The 20,443-nt window shown below is 45.5% G+C and overlaps 1 protein-coding gene across 1 annotated transcript; it reads right to left on the reverse strand.

The window, feature by feature from the left end:
• Nucleotides 1–440: 440 nt before the first annotated feature.
• CRYGN (crystallin gamma N) lies at nucleotides 441–16,498 on the reverse strand. Its single transcript, XM_030549293.1, is given in 4 exon segments — nucleotides 441–968; nucleotides 11,850–11,995; nucleotides 15,758–16,006; nucleotides 16,457–16,498. Coding segments are annotated over 4 exon segments (552 nt in total). The 5' UTR covers nucleotides 16,478–16,498; the 3' UTR covers nucleotides 441–832.
• Nucleotides 16,499–20,443: the final 3,945 nt, after the last annotated feature.

Consider the following 20,443-nt stretch of genomic DNA (forward strand, 5'->3'; position numbering starts at 1 on the left):
AGGGAGTGAAAAGGAGAATAAAATTATCCCTTTAAAAACTGGCCAGAAACACTGTAGCTAATATCAAATGCAGTTTATACTCCTATGGGAAAAGAGTCACCTGACCTTTCGGGGCGATGTGTTGCTGACAGCACAAAAGCAATCGCATTACGTATTTTGTAAATAATTTAAAAGACAGAGATTTTGGTCTTTCAGCCCAACCCCACCTATATCTCCCTGGCAACTCATGTGAAGCTGCAACAGAGAAAATACCCAAGAAATACAAGGGCTACATGTATCCATTTAAGAAGAAGAAAAGGAAAGGTGCTATGTGAACTATGTGAGAAAAACATCTGTATTCTTATATTGCTTTTCGAAGGCACACAGAAAATCCCAGCGGATTGTGGCCACATGAGTTTACATGTCACCCTTCTGGAAATAAACAGAACAATGTTCGGAGATGTTATACTTGTGGGATGGTGGCTTTTAAAAAAATAATAATAATAATGGGCCTGATCCAAAGCCCGCTGAAGTCAGTGGAAAAAATGCCCAATTGTTTCAGTGGGCTTTGGAGCAGGTGCACCAGACTGCACGTGAATAATGTGCTGGTTTAGCATTGCCATTACTGGTACCTCATCTGGAAAGCAGCAAAACAAGCCCATGTGCTCTGCTCATGAATCAAAGTACAGTCAGGCCATATAAACAAGCAAAGCATACTTTGTCTCACGTAATGGGGGGAAAATACCTGCAGCCAACAGTAGCTCTTAAGAATTTATTCCACACTTGGAGTGAGCAGAGGGGAAGATTAAACTCTAGATTGCACCGGGACATTGTTTGTACAAGAATAATTCAGTTAAAAGTAGTTGACGACTCTTCTGAGGGACTGGATATTTGCACTGTGAGCTTGCCACGTGTTAAAGCTGTTGTACTCTCCCCTCTCCACAACGTACATACGGCCACGATAGTTGGGTTCCTCATACAGCACCCATCTAAAACAGAGAATGAGCGGATTACTCAGGAAAGCATTTATACAGTACAGTAGTAAAAAACATCTTTGGTCCCTTGCCGAATCCCTTTGTCAGATTGCACCCTGGAAGTTAGGGAGCACTGTTTTGCTAAGGGCACAAGACTTTCGCCTCTGGGTCAAATCCCAGTCAATATATTTGTCCAGTTTCAATCTGGACACAGAATGGAAACTGCTGTCCTCTGTGGAGTTAACCTCCTTAGTGCTGCTGGCTCCTTCTCCTTGACTTCTGTGCTCCCTTTTGACTATTCCACAACCATCCTGGACCACTCCATCATATTATTTATTATTTGTGTTACAATAGCACCTACAGGTCCCAACTGAGATCGGAGCCCCATCTCGCTGAGTGCTGTACACACACAGTACGAGACCATTCCTGCCCCCAAACAATCTAAATACACTCCATCTTCCTGAACCACTCCTTTATCTATAAAAGTAAGCTTGGTTCCCCATGCCCACATCTTGCCACACTCTCTCTCTCTCTGACTGGTGATAACTGATCTTCTCAAAGGCCTTTCTTCTATGGAATTCCACAAGGGTCATTTCTTGGCTGGTTTTTTTTCCAATTTGGATTTGAAATGTTGGAAGGTCTCAAACCAACCTCCTGGTTAAGTTAAGGGAGTGCTGCAGGCTGAGTATTTTAATCAAAACAGGGCCCCACAGCTTCTGAACCTCATGTTTTGAGCAATGGTTGAATGAACTTATTTTAAACGCAAATCTGTTTGATCAGCACAGCACACAGTGATCTCCCATTGGAGACAAAACATGTACTGGGCCCCACTATTTGACTTTGCTGTTGAATTTGAAATGCTTTCTAGTCTGAGTGCAAGAAGTACCACAATACTTTGGTCAATTCAAATACTCCGACATAGTCATCGCTGGAATTTTAGTAGTGGCTCTGACGTAAATGTGAATTTAAACAAAATCTTCAACATTATCATCAATTATTAATCGCAAGGCTGTGATCTCAATTTTCACAAATTACTTTTACGCATTGTCCCCCATTTTTAAAAAAACAAAAACAAAAACCCTCCAGCTCTTGAATGCTCTTCTTGCCAAACAAAATCTCTCGCAATCACTGAACCTTACAAAGGAACAAGACACGTGTCATATCAGATTATGTCATTTGTGGTACTGCAAGAGAAATGGCGCATGATACTGTATGAGGAACAGAAAACGTCTATTGAAAGCAAAATACCAGATTTCACCCAAAAACTGTCACATTTTCTGCTGGACAGTATTATTTTAGAAATTGCTATGAAATCAAAATCTCGTCTTCAGATTTCATTTTCAATAATGCCTTACAATTCTATTATTATTATTATTTACATTGAAGTTGTACCTAGAAGCCCCAATAATGGACCCACGTTATATAAGGTAGATGCTATGCTCACTTACATCCAGCTATACCCTTAGATGGACAGACTTTTCATTCAAATTACATGCAGTGCACTCATTTACACATAAGATAGAAATCATTCTGGACACTAACACCTGAAGTGCAGCCACCTCTGTGACAGAATGTGGCAGCTGTTGCAGTACACAGCAACACTAGATAAGAATTTAGGACAGGAAGTGAAGATGTCTGTACCCAATTGACATTGTGCATTGGAAATCAGCAAAGGAACATAATTACCTTCCAAAAGCCACAAGTAGGATACATCATCAAAAGGTCCCTGAGGAGCAAAGAACCTTGCATCCTCCTGATAACCTGTTATGGGAGACAGCTTTGTCTAGTGGATAGGGCACTCAACTAGGAGTTCAGGAGACCTGCATTCTCTTCCTGGCTCTGCCTTTGACCTGTTGTGGGGCCACTTCAAATTTGTGCTTCATTTTCACTATCTGTAAAATAGGGATAATGTGACTTACCCTCCATTGTAAAGAGCTTTAAGAGCTAGGGATAAAAATTGCTATATATAAAACAGGATGTATTATTACAAAAGCCCGACCTGTTCACAGAGTAGTGCAGGATGGGATTGAGTTTGGGAGCTGCCAGATGTATGCAAAAGGGTAGTGTAGAGGAAGAGTTTGCTGTAATCTATTGTTGCACACACAGTAAAATCCTCTAAGTTTCTCATCTTAACTCCTGGCTGGAAGGGGCTGTGCAATGCTCTGGAAAAAGCATGTTCATGCATGATGGTGGGTGTCATCCCTCATGTTGTTCTCTGTATCTTGCACCCTCAGGATGATTCTGGAGTTTTGCTGGCAAGATCTGGAGAGAGTTGGTACAGATCCCTCCTTGCCTGGCATCGTGGCCCAGAGCTGTGTCCAGCGTCCTTTGCAGCTGAAAGGAAACGATTGACCTGACACAGGGACAGGAACTGTGTCTAGAACCGGCCTAATCTGGGGGAGTGGCTTGTCTTGACATGGGGGCTTTGAGGCTGAGATAAGGAGTGGAACGGGACAATCCTAAAAGAATCCCACTCTTAGCTACATGGAAAGGTAAAATATAGAATTTAAAAACCAATTAAATCATTTATTTCCAATATTCTAAGAGCCTATTCCGGCCTTCTGACCCTGAATACTACAGCACAACTGGAGGAGAGCTTTTTAGGGGCCAAGCAACCCTTTTTAAAAAGGGTTTTAACAGAAAACCTACACCCTGAAGCTTTCTTTCCCCGAACCAGCAAGTGATCACATGTATTGTCCCCAGTGAGCATTCGCAGGGGCTCTCTCACCAGGTTTGGAGTCTCAGAAGAACAGATCACTGCAGCACTGGCCAAAGGGGTGATTCGGCAGCATGCCCTGCCAGATTGTGTCAGTCATGCATTGGCATGTGGCATGCCTGCGGCAACCTAAATTGATGAGACACAGGCTAATGCAGCCTTGCCCATACTGCATTTGTAACCCTTTCTTATCTGGTGAAAGGGACAGTTTAGAAAGAATTTCATCTCTGAGATCCTGGGCAAGAGGGTGGAAGTTGTGTATTGGATCACACATGTAACTGGCAATCTGAACCATGACCGAAGGTTGTTCTCTTCAGTCAACAACAGCAGCTTGCCGGTTATGTGTGTGATCAACCCCTGACTGGCTAGATGGGCGACAAAGAATGGATGTGAGTGCATGTGACTGATCAGTTGGCAAGAGCAAGCAGGACAAATGCCCAGGACATATGGTCACCTTAGGCCAGAGGTCCTGAAACTTTTTCAGTCATGCCCCTCCTCAAACCAGGACTGCACCCTCCGGGAGATAGGGCCAGGAGCAGGGCAGATTTGGGGAACATAAGAACAGACATACTGCATCAGACCAAAGGTCTATCCAGCCCAGTATCCTGTCTACCGACAGTGGCCAATGCCAGGTGCCCCAGAGGAGTGAACCTAACAGGTAATGATCAAGTGATATCTCGCCTGCCATCCCTCTCCATCGTCTGACAAACTGAGGCTAGGGACACCATTCCTTACCCATCCTGCCTAATAGCCATTAACGGACTTAACCTCCATGAATTTATCTAGGTCTCTTTTAAACCCTGTTATAGTCCTAGCCTTCACAACCTCCTCAGGCAAGGAGTTCCACAGGTTGACTGTGCGCTGCGTGAAGAAGAACTGCCTTTTATTTGTTTTAAACCTGCTGCCCATTAATTTCATTTGGTGGCCCCTAGTTCTTATATTATAGGAACAAGTAAATAACTCTTCCTTATTCACTTTCTCCACGCCACTCATGATTTTATATACCTCTGTCATATCCCCTTTAGTCTCCTCTTTTCCAAGCTGAAAAGTCCTAGCCTCTTCAATCTCTCCTCATATGGCACCCATTCCAAACCCCTAATTATTTTAGTTGCCCTTTTCTGAACTTTTTTCTAATGCTAGTATATCTTCTAATGCCAGTATTCAAGATGTGGGCATACCATGGATTTATATAAGGGGAATAAGATATTCTCCATCTTATTCTCTATCCCTTTTTTAATGATTCCTAACATGCTGTTTGCTTTTTTGACTGCCGCAGCATACTGTGTGGACATCTTCAGAGAACTATCCACTATGACTCCAAGATCTCTTTCCTGATTAGTTATAGCTAAATTTGCCTCCATCATATTGTGTGTATAGTTGGGGTTATTTTTTCCAATGTGCATTACTTTACATTTTTCCACATTAAATTTCATTTGCCATTCTGTTGCCCAATCACTTAATTTTGTGAGATCTTTTCGAAGTTCTTCACAGTCTGCTTTGGTCTTAACTATCTTGAGCAGTTTAGTATCATCTGCAAACTTTGCCACCTCACTGTTACCCCTTTCTCCAGATCATTTATGAGTAAGTTGAATACGATTGGTCCTAGGACTGACCCTTGGGGAACACCACTACTTACCCCTCTCCATTCTGAAAATTTATCATTTATTTCTACCCTTTGTTCCCTGTCTTTTAACCAGTTCTCGATCCATGAAAGGATCTTCCCTCTTATCCCATGACAACTAAATTTACAGAAGAGCCTTTGGTGAGGGACCTTGTCAAAGGCTTTCTGGAAATCTAAGTACACCATGTCCACTGGATCCCCCTTGTCCACATGTTTGTTGACCCCTTCAAAGAACTCTAATAGATTAGTAAGACAGGATTTCCCTTTACAGAAACCATGTTAACTTTTGCCCAACAAGTTATGTTCTTCTATGTGTCTGACAATTTTATTCTTTACTACTGTTTCAACTAATTTACCTGGTACTGACGTTAGACTTACCGGTCTGTAATTGCCAGGATCACCTCTAGAGCCCTTTTTAAATATTGGTGATACAGTAGCTAGCTTCCAGTCATTGGGTACAGAAGCCAATTTAAAGGACAGGTTACAAACCATAGTTAATAGTTCCGCAATCTCACATTTGAGTTCTTTCAGAACTCTTGGGTGAATGCCATCTGGTCCCAATGACTTGTCACTGTTAAATATATCAATTAATTCCAAAACCTCCTCTAGTGACACTTCAATCTGTGACAGTTCCTCAGATTTGTCACCTACAAGGTCCAGCTCAGGTTTGGGAATCTCCCTAACATCCTCAGCTGTGAAGACTGAAGCAAAGAATTCATTTAGTTTCTCTGCAATTACTTTATCGTCTTTAAGTGCTCCTTTTGTATCTCGATCATCCAGGGGCCCCACTGGTTGTTTAGCAGGCTTCCTTCTTCTGCTGTACTTAAAAAACATTTTGTCATTACCTTTTGAGTTTTTGGCTAGCTGTTCTTCAAACTCCTTTTTGGCTTTTCTTATTACATTTTTATACTTAATTTGGCAGTGTTTATGCTCCTTTCTATTTACCTCACTAGGATTTTTCTTCCACTTTTTAAAAGATGCCTTTTTAACCTCTCACTGCTTCTTTTACAGGGTGGTTAAGCCACAGTGGCTCTTTTTCAGTTCTTTTACTGTGTTTTTTAATTTAGGGAATACATTTAAGTTGGGCCTCTATTATCGTGTCTTTGAAAAGTGTCCATGCCGCTTGCAGGGATTTCACTCTAATCACTGTACCTTTTAATTTCTATTTAACTAACCTCCTCATTTTTGTATACTTCCCCTTTCTGAAATTAAATGCCACAGTGTTGGGCTGTTGAGATGTTCTTTCCACCACAGGAATGTTAAATTATATTATGGTCACTATTTCTAAGCAGTCCTGTTATAGTTACCCCTTGAAGCAGATCCTGCGCTCCACTCACGACTAAATCGAGACTTGCCTCTCCCCTTGTGGGCTCCTGTACCAGCTGCTCCAAGAAGCAGTCATTTAAAGTATCGAGAAATTTTGTCTCTGCATTTCATCCTGAGAGGCCGGGAGTGGGGCCACAGCTGGGAGCAGAACCACAGCTGGGACTGGGTACAGAGCAGGGTCCCACTGCACCCCCACTTTGGGGACCACTGCCCTAGGCTGTGGTCAGAGCCACCCAGGGAGCCCAGGCAGCTGTGGTTGGCCTTGCACCCTGCACCTGCCTTGGATGAGGGGCTGAGAGCAGTCCTTGCCCCCCCAAAATGTGGAGGGTTCAGGGCTCCCCAGGCAGCTCTTACCACAGCCTGGCTTCTGGCCAGGCCAGGGGGCAGGGTCTTGGGGGGGAGAGGATTAGTAGGGGGAAGGGCCCTGTGGCAGGGATGGCATGTTGGGAGCCCAAATGTTCTTTGTGCCCAGGTCCCCAGGAAATCTTAATCTGCCTCCGATGCCCAGCATCAAAACCATTTGTAGGTGTGGGTTGTGCAATAACCCAAGCCAATCCCCTGCAACACGGACCACCAAATCACATGATGGTCATGGGCTCCTTTGTCCAACGTCTTTTAGTAAGAGCTTCCCCTTCTTTTCACCGATCCCGGTCAGTGAAGATGCTTTCTTGGCATGCAAGCATCATGTGTAACCACAGACCTAGCTGTGCCTTGCACAAGCCAAACACTTCCCCCTCTTAGAGAATTCTACAGCTTTCTGCCTCCCCTCCACACTCCCCTGCCCCCAGCACACACTGCCAATAAAATGTGTTTGTTGGTAAAAGGAAATGTGGTACAACGAAAACAGAAAAATAACCGGTAACAGGACATAAAAACAACAAATGTATCCCTGAAAAAAGGAGACAATTTCCCCCCCAATATGTTAATTCCCCTGAAACAGTGACAAAAGGCAAACTCTGCACAACCCTCACTTTGCAAAAAGTTTCAAGGATGTCTGAAAATGTAGGGGGAGACAGAAACTGGGCTGATCATAGCTGGCCCATGCTACAGTGAAGGATCAAAAGGCAACAATGAATGTAGCCTCAGAGGAGTACTGTGATACAGAGAAATCTTATTATTATCCTAATTTTAAACACAAGGAGAATGAAGTTCAGAGAGAACATTGTCAAATATGAGTGACAGAAGTTAGAAATCTACGTTCACTAGGCAATGAACTGGGTACTGATTTTTCAGAGTGCTATTCAATTCGATGGGAGTTGTGGCAGTTCAGTGCCTCTGAAAATCAGGCTTAGTTAGGCACCAAATTGTCAGCACTCGGGTTTGAAAATGTTCACATGAGTGACTTGTCTAAGATCAAACAATGGCTCTGCAGCCAAGATCAGAACCCAGGTTTCATAATTTCAGTCCTGTGTCACAAATCCAGAAGAAGGGGGGGTTAAGCCGGGGAGCAATACCAGGTACACATGGTTGGGGTGTGCAGGGGGGCACTGACTTTCCCCCAAAAGAGAGTTTTGACTCTTTGACTAGTCAGAGTTGAGTAAGTGGAACTACACGGCACTATGGGCAGTGGCCTCAACCAAAAGCAGGGTCCTAACATGTCAGAAGCAAAGATCAGACCCCATCTTCCTCCTCTGGTCTAGCTGCCAGAGAGGGGTGGGACTCTGGCATTGAGCTCCTTCCTCCCCTTCTAGTCCCAGTGCTAGAGAGGGAGACAGGCAGGCCCATGAGATGATCAATTTAGATGGGTTGTAGAGCTCCAAAAACAGTGATCCTAGGGGCTGCCTGCTCCAAGTGTGCGCTTTTGTCTAAATGGTGGTTTGAACTGGAGCCAGGATGGCTCTTTATGATTTACAGGGCCCCAGACTGCCCAGGTTGGGTGTGTGGAAACAGAGCCTTGAGCTGCTCCCTTTTCTGGTCTGTCTGCTATGTCTGCACTGTCCAGTAGGCTTCACCCACAAGCACAGCCAGCCACATGTCCCATTCAAGCTTTGCAGTGCATTGATTGGTCCCATCACTTTTTGGCACCAGTCAAAGAGAGAGGGAAACAATTCACTTCCAGGACCCTGTATTCTTCTAGCAGCAGGAGCAGAGCAAAAAGTCAGTTCCTGGGCTGACTCTTCTTGGGAAGAAGAGAAGAAAGTTTCTATTTGCTCCTCTGACCCTTGGCAATGTGCTCACCTTTCTGGGCAGAGAGTGCTGTTTCCACACAGCTTTGGTGAAGGCAGGGCCTTTGCCTCCTTCACTCATTTGGTTTCATTCCAGTCCATGATATTTTGGTTTTATTTCAGTTTGGTCTTGTGTAATGAGTGTAGTGTTCTGAAAGGTGTCAGACCAGCACACCTTGGACATGGACATCCTCTCCATAGCCACAAAAAGGTACAGAGCAAAGCAAATCTTCCCCCACAATAGCCCACTGACATGGCTCTACCCTGATTTGGAGGACCACCTCTAAGGGGAAGAGGATTGTCCAGTCTCCTTGCCAGCTCACATCTTGGCCTTTCTCTTGAGGCTGGCCCAAAGGACTCCAGTTAGTGCTAGCTAAGGTGTTGGCTTTGTGATGCGGACACCTGACTACTAGTGTCATAAACAAATGGTTAAGGGTTAATGTCTCTTTTACCTGTAAAGGGTTAAGAAGCTCAGTAAACCTGGCTGACACCTGACCAGAGGACCAATAGGGGGACAAGATACTTTCAAATCTTGGTGGAGGGAAGTCTTTGTTTGTGCTTTTTGTTTTATTCGTTGTTCACTCTTGGGACTAAGAGGGACCAGACATACACCCAGACTCTCCAAATCTTTCTGAGTCAGACTTTCATGTTTCAAAATTGTAAGTAATAGCCAGGAAAGGCGGATTAGTCTTATTTTTGTTTTCTCAGCTTGTAAATGTTTCTTTTTGCTGGAAGGATTTTTACCTCTGTTTGCTGTAACTTTGAATCTAAGGCTGGGGGGGGGGGTCCCCTCTGGTCTATATGAATCTGAGTACCTGTAAAGCATTTTCCATCCTGATTTTACAGAGATAATTTTTACTTTTTTCTTTCTTTAATTAAAAGCTTTCTTTTTAAGAATCTCATTGATTTTCCGTGTTTTAAGATCCAAGGGGATTAGGTCTGAATTCACCAGGGATTGGTGGGGGGGAAAGGAGAGGGGGAAGGTTAATTCCTCCTTGTTTTAAGATCCAAGGAGTTTGGATCGGTGTGAAGCCTCTCAAGGCAACCCAGGGAGGGGAAAGTCTGGGGGGAAAGGAGGGGGGATGGTTAATTTCTCCTTGTTTTAAGATCCAAGGGGTTTGAATCTGTCTTCCCCAGGGAAGGTTTTGGGGGAACAGAAAGTGTGCCAGACACTAAATTCTGGCTGGTGGCAGTGTACTAGATCTAAGCTAGTAGTTAAGCTTAGAAGTGTTCATACAGGTCCCCACTTTTTGTACTCCAAAGTTCAAATGGGGGAAAGAAACCTTGACAACTAGGTAATGGACTGAGGCCACCTGCTCATTTCAAATATTCCACCAAATAACCAGCACATGTAGACACTCATTGCTAACCTGGGCTGGAGTCAAACCAGCAAACTCGGGGTCAAAAGGCTCCATGTCCCAATAGCAAATCCCTAAAGTAGCCAATCCTCCCAGTCCGTGCATTTATTCAATACTGTCAGCTCTCTAGCAAATGAAATAGCAAGCCAGATAGCCATTTACTGCACCCAATCCACTACATTTTAACTGGTGGTTACCATTGTCTGTCAGAGAAAAATTATTTTCAAGGTAAAGACTCAAATGATGCCTAAACTCTACCAGGAAGAACGTCACTTCTTATCTGAAGCATAAGCAACCTCTAGTAGATGTCAAGATTACTCAACTTACATTGAACCCCCTCCCCCACAAATAAATGTATAGCTCAAGATAACCAAACTTGCTCCACCAGTGCAAGCCCTTTCGTAGCCAATGGGAGTCTTTGCAGCAATTTTAGTGGGATGGCCATCACTGCACCCCAGCCCCAAGCATGCACTGCCACCCCCAGTTCCAGTCAAGGAGGTTTATTCTTTTGTGATAAAGGTTAAACAAATAACCAGAGTGAAGTCTTAAGTCAGTATCTGGCCCCCAGGCTCCAGGGCCACCCTGGCTATGGGCAGGGCTTAATTTGTAATGAAAGAGATGCCAGGGCTCAAGCAATTTTTTTATAGTCATAACCAGGTCCGGCTTTAGGAAGTGCGGGGCCCAATTCGAACAGTTTCGGAGGGGCCCCGGCAGGGATAATTTAAAAAAAAATGTAAAAAAACAACGTGGGGCTTGTACTCACCGGACAGGTCTTCAGCAGCACTGAAGGACCCGCCACCAAAGTGCCGCCAAAGACCTGGAGCGAGTGAAGGACCTGGCACCCAAATGCCGCTGAAGACTCAGAGCGCCACCAGGTGAGTAAAAATTAAAACACTGCATCTAGCCAGGGAAGGGATTCTCACTTGGCGCAGGGCCCTCTTAGGCGTGGAGCCCAATTTGGAGGAATTGGTGGAACAGGCCTAAAGTCGGCCCTGGTCATAACTGATGCAGCAAGCCCAGAGGCACTGGGGCTACGAACTGCCAAGCCTAGAGGGCCAGGGCTCAGCCCTGGCAAGCCCTGGCACAGATTAAGCACTGCCTACGAGTCTCTGACATTCCAGCTCCTGGCAACTTCCCAGTCTCAACCAGCTCCGCTCCCCCCTTGGAGCGGCAGCCGCAGGATTGCTTCCCTGAACCCACCTCTTGCTCCAGGACTCACCACAGAAGTTAGCTTCACTCCAGTGTGGCCTTTGCTGCCCAGGGCTCAGCCTGCCACAGTCCCCTTTTATGAACGCAGGTGAAGCCCGGCCCTCTTTAATTAGCTGAATTAGGCTCACCTGCTCCAGTCCGGGGAGGTGGGCTCAGTCTATCCACAGAGACCAGCTACCCTGTGACCAGAGACAGCGCGGCTTCGGTGGTATGCCTGCGGGAGCTCCCGTGGCTTCGGCATAACCGCTGCCGAATTGCCACTGAATCCATGGGACCGGCAGACTCCCACAGGCATGCCGCCGAAGGCTGCCTGACTGCCGCCCTTGCAGGGACCTGCAGGCCGCCCCCCGCGGCTTGCCGCCTCAGGCACAAACTTTGAGTGCTGGTGCCAGGAGCCGCTGCTGCCTGTGACAGAGTGGATTGGGCTTGTGTGGAGAGCTAGCTTCATTGTGTTTCAAGACAGAATGACATAGCAGTTGCATTCCTTTTATGTCCTTTCTTGCTCCATCTCCATACACTTTGATGGCATTGACACAGTTCTTGTTCCAGCCCTGCCTTTGCAGGAAAGAGCAATCTTCAGTGAACTCCATGCAGTGACCACTAAAATGGATCCCATCAAATATCTCCATTCTGTAATGCTCACCGTGCTGGGGACAAAGAGATTTCAGTAAACTCAAAAGAAAATGCATCAGATTGTTTCCCCTGATTGTAAAAGATAAACAGCAAGCAAGGATATTTTATCATGGAAATGTTGCAAAAACCCAACAATAACACTGCCCGCCCCTCACAATACCCACCCAAATATCCACATAAACATACAAATGTCTCTCACAAACAACTCGCTCACAAAAACACACACAGAAACTCCTCTCCAAAATATACCTCTGCAAACATCCACATACCTGCATAACCACTATTCACAGACAAGCTTATTGCTCATGTTATGTTTACCGCACATACCCCCCCACAACTTTCACCTCTAAATCCCCTCCCCCACCAAACAAGTACTTAAACACTGATCACACCACACAAACAACACTATAAACATAACTATTTCGCACTCCACATATACACTTAAAAAACCCCAAAAATCACACACACACACACACACACACACACACACACACACACAATTGGAAATTTGCATGAACAAAAGTATAAGAACATAGTGCAAAACAATTTAATAAATCCAAAATACACAGAGATGGTAGACTATTTCCCCAGTTTGTACTTTCCTTCAGTTCCGATCCTATCTGTGGTTATTTACACAAGATGTTGTGCCTTTCTTTTAAAAGAAAAGAAAAATATCTTCCCAGAGTCCTAGCCCTGAAAGCCTTCCAGGATGAGTTGCGGTAAATATCTTTGGGGGACTTTTGCTGTCTTCTCCATAGGTATTTGTCATGGAGTTAGTCGAAAGAATTTTTCATATAAATTGCATTATGCATGAAAAAGCTACATTGTAGTGCCAAAAATCCCATAGCAATCTCCAGCAGTGGAATCTCAGATACCATTCCTGACCAAACATTCTTCAGTGTAACTGTTGCCTGAATTGTTGAAATATTTTAAAACTCTCACTTGTATAAGAGCGATGGAGCACAGGCCTGAGGGGAAGAAATCATTCATGGCTACTGGCCCACAGAGGTTCAATGGTTCTCCATGGATCTGGAAATAAGGTTCTGTGTGGTACCCTTGACAAAAGCTTATATTCCCCTCTCTGGATTCTGTATTAAATATTGGAAACCACCCCCTGCACAATAGACTTATAATTCTGCCATCGGGGGGAGCTGCACTGGGCATGCTGTGGGAGTCTCGCAGAAATGTTAATATAAAGATAACCTTTCCCCTCGCTAAATGAAAAGGCCTGGTTCCAACATCAGCCGAAAGAGAGAGAGAAAGAATCCACTACCCTAAAGATCTACATTTACCTGCCCTCACGCCAGGCTAAGGGAGTGATGCATTTCATCCTGGCTGATGTGAGGTCACTCACCCAGCAAAGTTAGTATATCAGCAACAGGCCGCAGGGTGCACCAGCCAAGAAGAAAAAATCAATTAATACTAAGGAGGGCTGGCAGGGGGTCAACCAGTGGAGCACCAAGCATAGGGCTACAGCCAATTTTTGACTTGTACAACACACATGCTTGAATGGGGGTGACACCACACACCCTCAGGGCCGGTGCAAGGAAGTTTCCTGCCCTAGGCGAAACTTCCACCTTGCACCCCCCACCCAACTAACTCCGCCTCCCCACACGGCAGCTAACTCAGCCCCATACCCGGGGAGCCCCCCCGCAGCAGCTACCCTCCCCCACCGTGATAGCTAACCCTTCTCCCCCAGTTCCCCCACGGCAACTAACCCCGCCCAGGGAGACTCCCCTTGTCCCCCCACAGCAGCTAACCCTACCTGGGGATAATTCCTCCCCTACCCCCCCCACCAGGGCAGCTAACCCTGCCTGGGGAGACCTCCCCCCTCCACCATGGAAGCTAACCCTGCCTGCCCTGCCTGGGGAGACCTCCCCCCTTCACCATGGAAGCTAACCCTGCCTGCCCTGCCTGGGGAGACCTTCCCCCACGGAAGCTAACCCTGCCTGGGGAGACCTCCCCCCGCGGAAGCTAACCCTGCCTGGGTAGCCCGCCCCAGCTCACCTTGGCTCCGCCTCCTCCACTGAGCACGCTGGCGCTGCTCTAATTCTCCTCCCCACCCAGGCTTGTGGCGCTGATTGGAGTAGACTTAGACCTGGGCTGTGTGCTCAGCCGAGGAGGCAGAATGGAGGTAAGCTGGGGCGGGGAGCGGTTCCTCTCTGCGCCCCTTCCCCCGTGACTGCAGGCAGCGATCCCCGTGTGCCCCCCCCCACTCAACTCACCTTCACGCCACCTCCTCACCTGAGGGGACTTTTAAGCACCCCCAACCACTAGGCGCCCTAGGCGGCTGCCTAATTTGCCTAAATGGTTGCACCAGCCCTGTACACCCTTCATTCTTCTCATGTGGTGTATCCATTGCCTCCCGGCCCCAGTCAGCACATCCTTGGCAGATTTCTAAGAGCAACTCTGTGCAGGATCCTCCAACCACATACACCAACCAGAGCTGCATGGGACAGACCGCAGTGTTGGCTTGTACAGCTCCCACTGATCCCTTCTCATGGCAGTTTAAAATGTAAGACAAGGTCCCCTTCAGCAGCTTGGCTCATTGGCTGACAAATCCTTAGGGTTTAGTGAGACAACAGATTTATTTAATGGAGAACAGGGCCCTCAGTAGACCTAGTCTAAAGAGGTGCCTGTTGATGTACAGCCTCATTTCAGTTTGCTGGGTACTGGTCAGCCAGCTTTTGGGACTTCCAATATGAGCTGCTTGTTTAGGAGTAATGAGCAGATTCCTACATTTGAGAGGATGCTCTAGATAAGGTTCTGTGTGGTACCCTTGATATGTGTGGTCTTATGTGCATCTCCTGTGGAGTTTTAGTCCATGTGCAACACACACACACACAGACAGATGCACACGCACACTCTTTTAGGCTAAGTTTTACACAAAACCAAAGAAAGCTACAACCCAATGGGACTTGGAGACGGTATCAACCTGTAAGTGACCATAACCTGTGAGTTATTTTCTTTAATCATTCTCCCATCAGCAGCAGGTGACGCTGGGATCAAATGGAAAGCTCAAACCAGGTTCAATTTTTTTCTCCAGCTGCAAATCCTCCCAATTAAATTTCCTCCACAGAGTGGTAAAGGCTCCCTGCTCTGTTTTTGTTTGTTTGTTTTCTTTGTGTGATCTGGGCCATATTTGCTATTCATTCCAGGGTGCTCAGAGTTTGAAACACAGGAGATAATGTGAGTGACATTGCCAAGGGCCTGAGAGCTGTCCCACAGCAACATTCTCTTCTCTGGTTTGCACAACAGATTGTGATTCCATGGCCTGTCCTCCCTAGATACACACAGTTTGCTAGTAGGCGTCATCAGTTGCTCTGCACACACAGAGAGAGCAGACTATTAGAGTAGAGTCCTGAATTGTGCACAGAACTTTGCTATTCATTTGCATGTAAATATTTCATAACATTACAAGTAAATGCATGTGATGCTGAAGGGGCATTGCCCTCACATATAGAAGCCACAGCAAAATCGTAACCCATTAAAACTGCTGACTTGGAAGACAGGATACAGATTTTCCCCTTGCCCTGAAAACATGGGAAATTGTTACGCTATTTTGTGGCTTGTGCAGACTATTCATAGAGGGGCTACTTTCCCCAGAATGCTGTTTACTTCCTAACTGTGTATTATTTCTATAAAGCTCATTTTCTCTGATATTTATTTAGACTTCAACTAACATGGAAGCTAAAGGCACAAATGCAGCCCCCTCAACCAGATATTTCAGCAACAAAAACAAACCTCTTGGAAACTAACCGAAAGTTGGCACTAACCATTCCGACAGGCCTGCAGGAGCCCATGTGATCATTATAACCATTCCAACGGTAGAAGTCAGGATATTCCCCATGCTCCAGAATGTATTGCTGTCCTCAGAAGTCTGGGTGATCAAAACAGATCCAAGCTCCACTCTGTACACAGATAGAGTTCACTTGGTTCATGAAACCTCTGTCCTGGAAATTATTACAGTTCCCACAGACCTCCAGCTTCCTGCCTGTGAAGTATTTGCCCTCATACAAAGTGATCTGAAATGAGGAGGGAGAGGATGCTGTATTGTGGCACATGCAAACACAGACTGTCTGTCTGTACTATGCATTGTTATTCTGGCAGACATAGTGGTTCTTAAATTCTGGGTCTAACCAGCGGAGAACTGAATTGTCACTGGAGTATTTGTTTCAATGAGAATTGTAATCCAGCTCAAGTATACAACACTGCATGTGGCTTTATATCAGCTCTCTCTTGTTCTTTTGTAAATATAAACGTTTGAACAGCAAGCACAGCTATCAAAGTACACCTCATTCTAGCTGCTCCTTTCCCCTCCTTAACAACTTTGCTTCCACTTCTCCACATTCATTACTAACATGATCATCACATGATCTCCATCCTAACCTAGGAAAATTCCTCCTATCTCTGCTGAGAGAGAACTCTGGCTCTTTGGCCTGAGTTGAAGACCAAGCAGTTGTTTTTTAACTTACTTTTCCCGAATACTGAGACATTTTCTGCTGGATGCAAACCAAAGCCAAAGCAGAAGCCAAACCAAAAGTGTGATCTACAGAAATGTTGGATACTCCACTATATACCAGCGAGGAGAGACGAGGCTGATATCGCGAGCCCTGCTTAACAATACATCAGGAATAGGAGGCTTTAAAAAATCATGCTTAGTAGGCAGAACTTCCACTATCAGGCCCTGCTGAGTCCAGAGTTTTGATTTAGTGCGTATAATTTAACAAAAGATTTGTTTGGCAGGGACTCGACTGATTAGTGTTGCACATTTAGAGTTCCCTTTAGAGGACTTTGTTTTTAGAGTGGGCAATAAGGAAATTATGAAAAGGTGGCTGCTCAGAAGCAGGGGCTTTTTTATTGGCATTGTCGTCATCTTCTTTTTAAATGGGCTGCTGCTTTTCAGCTCACTCTTACCTACTGGGGCTGGAGAGCCTGAAAGTGAGCATCCTTGGAAGACTCCTTAACAATAATGATTTGTACTTCATCCATCAAAGGAACTGCTTCTCGTCCATCCTTAAAACTTTTTAGACAAGAGTTCCTGAAAGCCAAACACCTCGTCTCCTCTAGTGCCTGCAGGAGAGCCAATGATGAGTAGTAAGCGCTGCAACTGTAGCCAGCCTCTGTATGCAGGGCCGGCTCCAGGCACCAGCGGAGCAAGCTCGTGCTTGGGGGGCAGATTCCAGGGGGTGGCATTCCAGCTGCCCTTTATTTTCTTTTTGGTTTGCTGCTCCAGCTGCCCTATAGGGGGCGGCAGTGCGGAGGAGGGGAGCACTCTGCAGCAAACTCTGCAGGTCAGCCTGCATCCTTCCCTCCCAGCCTACCGGAGGGGCACAGAGCCCTCCCAGCAGGCGGTGAGGCGGTCAGGGCCGCATGGCGAGCACCCCGCTGAAGCCTTGGCTGCCCCTCTTCTCTCTCTCCCCCCCTTGCTCCCTTCCCCTCCTCCCTGCTAGACTGGGTGCACACTCTGCTGCACATCTGCAGCACAGGGAGTCCCCCTGAACCCTGGCTGTGGTCGCCCTGCAGGTTGTTGTTGTTTTTTTTTTGCTTGTGGCAGCTGCCCCGCGGGGGTTTTTTTTTTCTTCCTGTTTTGCCGCTCTTCCTGCTTTGTTTGTATATGTGCTTTTCTGCTCCGGCCGCCCCACAGGTGGGTTTTTTTTTTTTTTGCTTCACTGCTCCACCCCCGCCCTCCGCAGTTCTGTTAGGGTTTTTTTTGCTTGGGCTGGCAAAAAAGTCAGAGCTGACCCTGTCTGTGTGGAAGGGTCCAAGGCCAATTGTGTCCTCAACACCCTTTCATACCTACACATATGCCTACCACTATGTGATATTTCATGTTCACTGCATCCTTTAAAGATGAAAAGCACTTGGGCCCTGATTCAGCAAAGTACTTAAACCCATACTTAGATCCCCCTGAAGTTAATACGACTTAACCACATGCTTAACTTCGTGTTTTGCTGAATAGGGATGGACTAAGCATGTGCTTAAAGTTAAGCATGTTTTTAAGTGCTTTGTTGAATGGAGACCCGTATGAATCCTGAGTATTATTAATAAAGAGATGTAGTTGGAATTTAGCTGACAATTTTGTTGGCAATGCAGGAGACAGAATTAAAATCTAACTCACTCTCATATAAAAATCATACATCCTTTTGATAGCACCCTTCATCTATAAGGATTCTAAATTGTAGCCCCTCCTGTGGAGGAGGGGAGGCCATCAGAAAGCACAATAGATTGAAAGGCATTTTGCCGAAGAACACTCCATCAAGCCCCAACTCTTTCTATAAAAAGTGCCACAGGAGCTTCATATTCTTATTTTTTAGGTCTTTTCTGAAGAATACTCCTCATCAAATTCTAAGAAGGATTCAGCTGGCCATGATGTGGCCTGAGTTGAACCTCTGGTGTTCAGTACTCTAGAGCAGTAGTTTTCAAGCAGGGGTCTACAGACTATGTCTAAGATTTCCAAGGCAGTCTGCACCTCAATTCAAACATTTTTAGGGGACTGCAATAGGGTTTCCAACCCCCCAGGATTGGCCTGGAGTCTCTAGGAATTAAAGATTAATCTTTAATTAAAGAATGTGTCATGTGATGAAATCTCCAGGAATATATCCAACAAAAATTGGCAACCCCAGGTCTGCAAATGAAAAAAAGTTTGAAAAACTACTACCCTAGAGATTTCAAAGGTAGATCTCAAACCACTATGCTATCCCTTCTGTGTCAGGAACAAGGACACACCCAAACACAAGTTTTATTGAGTAAGAAAGTGTTGGTGACAGGTAATTTTCCTGACCAGAAACATACTGTTGAGATGACATTTGGGAGGTGAAGAATAAAGCCACTGATTTGAGATAAAGATCAAGGCAATTTAACTTGAGATACAGAGCAAGCAAGCGTGTGAAGGACTGCAGTGGTGAAATCATGAGTCCTCTTCCAAATAAACTTGATGCCAGCACAGAAGATAATGGAGAGGGCGTGTGAACAGATTGTTGAAGAGGGGTGTGAAGGATGACTGCACAGGTTGCAGGGATCTTGTAGTGGATTACATGCCAGCATTCATCATCAAAACAACATGCATTGGTGTTCAATGAGTGGGGAGGGAATGCACAGTGATGAGGGAGAAAAAGCAGACAACAGCCATTTCATTCCCTTCTTACTGCTAATGTGGCTAGGGATAGCTGCCACCTCTCTAGGGCTACAGCAGTGTCCTTCATGCCTGACTAGATCCCAGGGTGATATGGAGACTGAAAAAGAAAATATTAATATGCAAAACAGCTCAAGCATGAATAAATCACTCATAACAGGGGAGGCAGGTCAGAGTGGCATGAGCAGCATGGGGCAGGTAGAACCAGAGAGACCCACAGAACTATTGATCTTTGAACATGTACAGTAGACTGAGGAAGCACGATGGTAAGAGCACAGCTAATGTGAATTTGCCCCATACCACCATCTCTGAGCCAGCCAAGAAATGAGCAATACAAATCCAGTTGGAAACACAGAATCAGTTTATTTTCTATATGAGAGGCTGATGTCATGCAGTGGGGTCAAAGTGAAGCAACATAGTGGCTTGGGCATAGGTCTGACAGGCAGGCACTCCTGAGTTCTGCCTCTGACTCATTTTGTGACCTCGACTGCCCTGCTTCTCAATGTCCCTATCTGTGAAATGGGGCTATTGATACTTGGCTACTTCCCAGGAAAGTTGTGAGGATTAATCAGCCAATGTTTATATTTTTGAAATGCTGTGTAAGTGCCCTTGCTGAGTGTTGTTGTGAATGCAAAAATGACCTGGGAGCAGCCAGCCAGTCTCACTGTACATCTGCTCATTATGGCTAGTCTGAGGAATTAGCCCCGCAGTACTGCAGCGTGTTCCATAAGACTTGACTACATCTGAGGGTGCTCAGATACTACATTGATGAGTGTGGTATAAGAACCCATATAAAAAAGAATAGACTGTTCAAACCAGGGTATCAGAGAGGGAGTGAACAGGATACAGGGTAAACATTTCAAAAGCAACCTAAGTCCCCCTTTTTTTTTTTTTTTTTTTGAAAATCACTTAAGTGACTTTAGAAACCTTAGTCCACTGGTTTTTCAGTGGAATTTAGGCACCCCTGTGACATAGGAGCTGTTGAAAATTTTGCGCAGGCTGAATGTTGGATTCCAACTCTCATGTAAGTTAGGGATGGTTGATAGGCAACAACCCTCATCTGTACACCTGGGGCCATTTTTACACCCATTTCAAATCCAAGCCTCTTTTGATGTTCAAAAATGTTTACTTTTTTCCCCACCACTTCTAGTGTGAAGCTGAAGCAGAGTGCCTATGTATCCTACTCATTCCACTGTATTTACAGCTTGTATCAGGAAAGGAAGGGTACCAGAGCTCAGGGCAGAGCAGTATCTTGTGAAATTATCTTGTAATAGCTATTGATGGACCTATCTTCCATGAATTTATCTAGTTCTTTTTCGAACCCTGT

This window comes from Gopherus evgoodei, chromosome 2 (genome assembly GCF_007399415.2).
Source record: "Gopherus evgoodei ecotype Sinaloan lineage chromosome 2, rGopEvg1_v1.p, whole genome shotgun sequence".
In the NCBI taxonomy this organism is placed as follows: domain Eukaryota; kingdom Metazoa; phylum Chordata; order Testudines; family Testudinidae; genus Gopherus; species Gopherus evgoodei.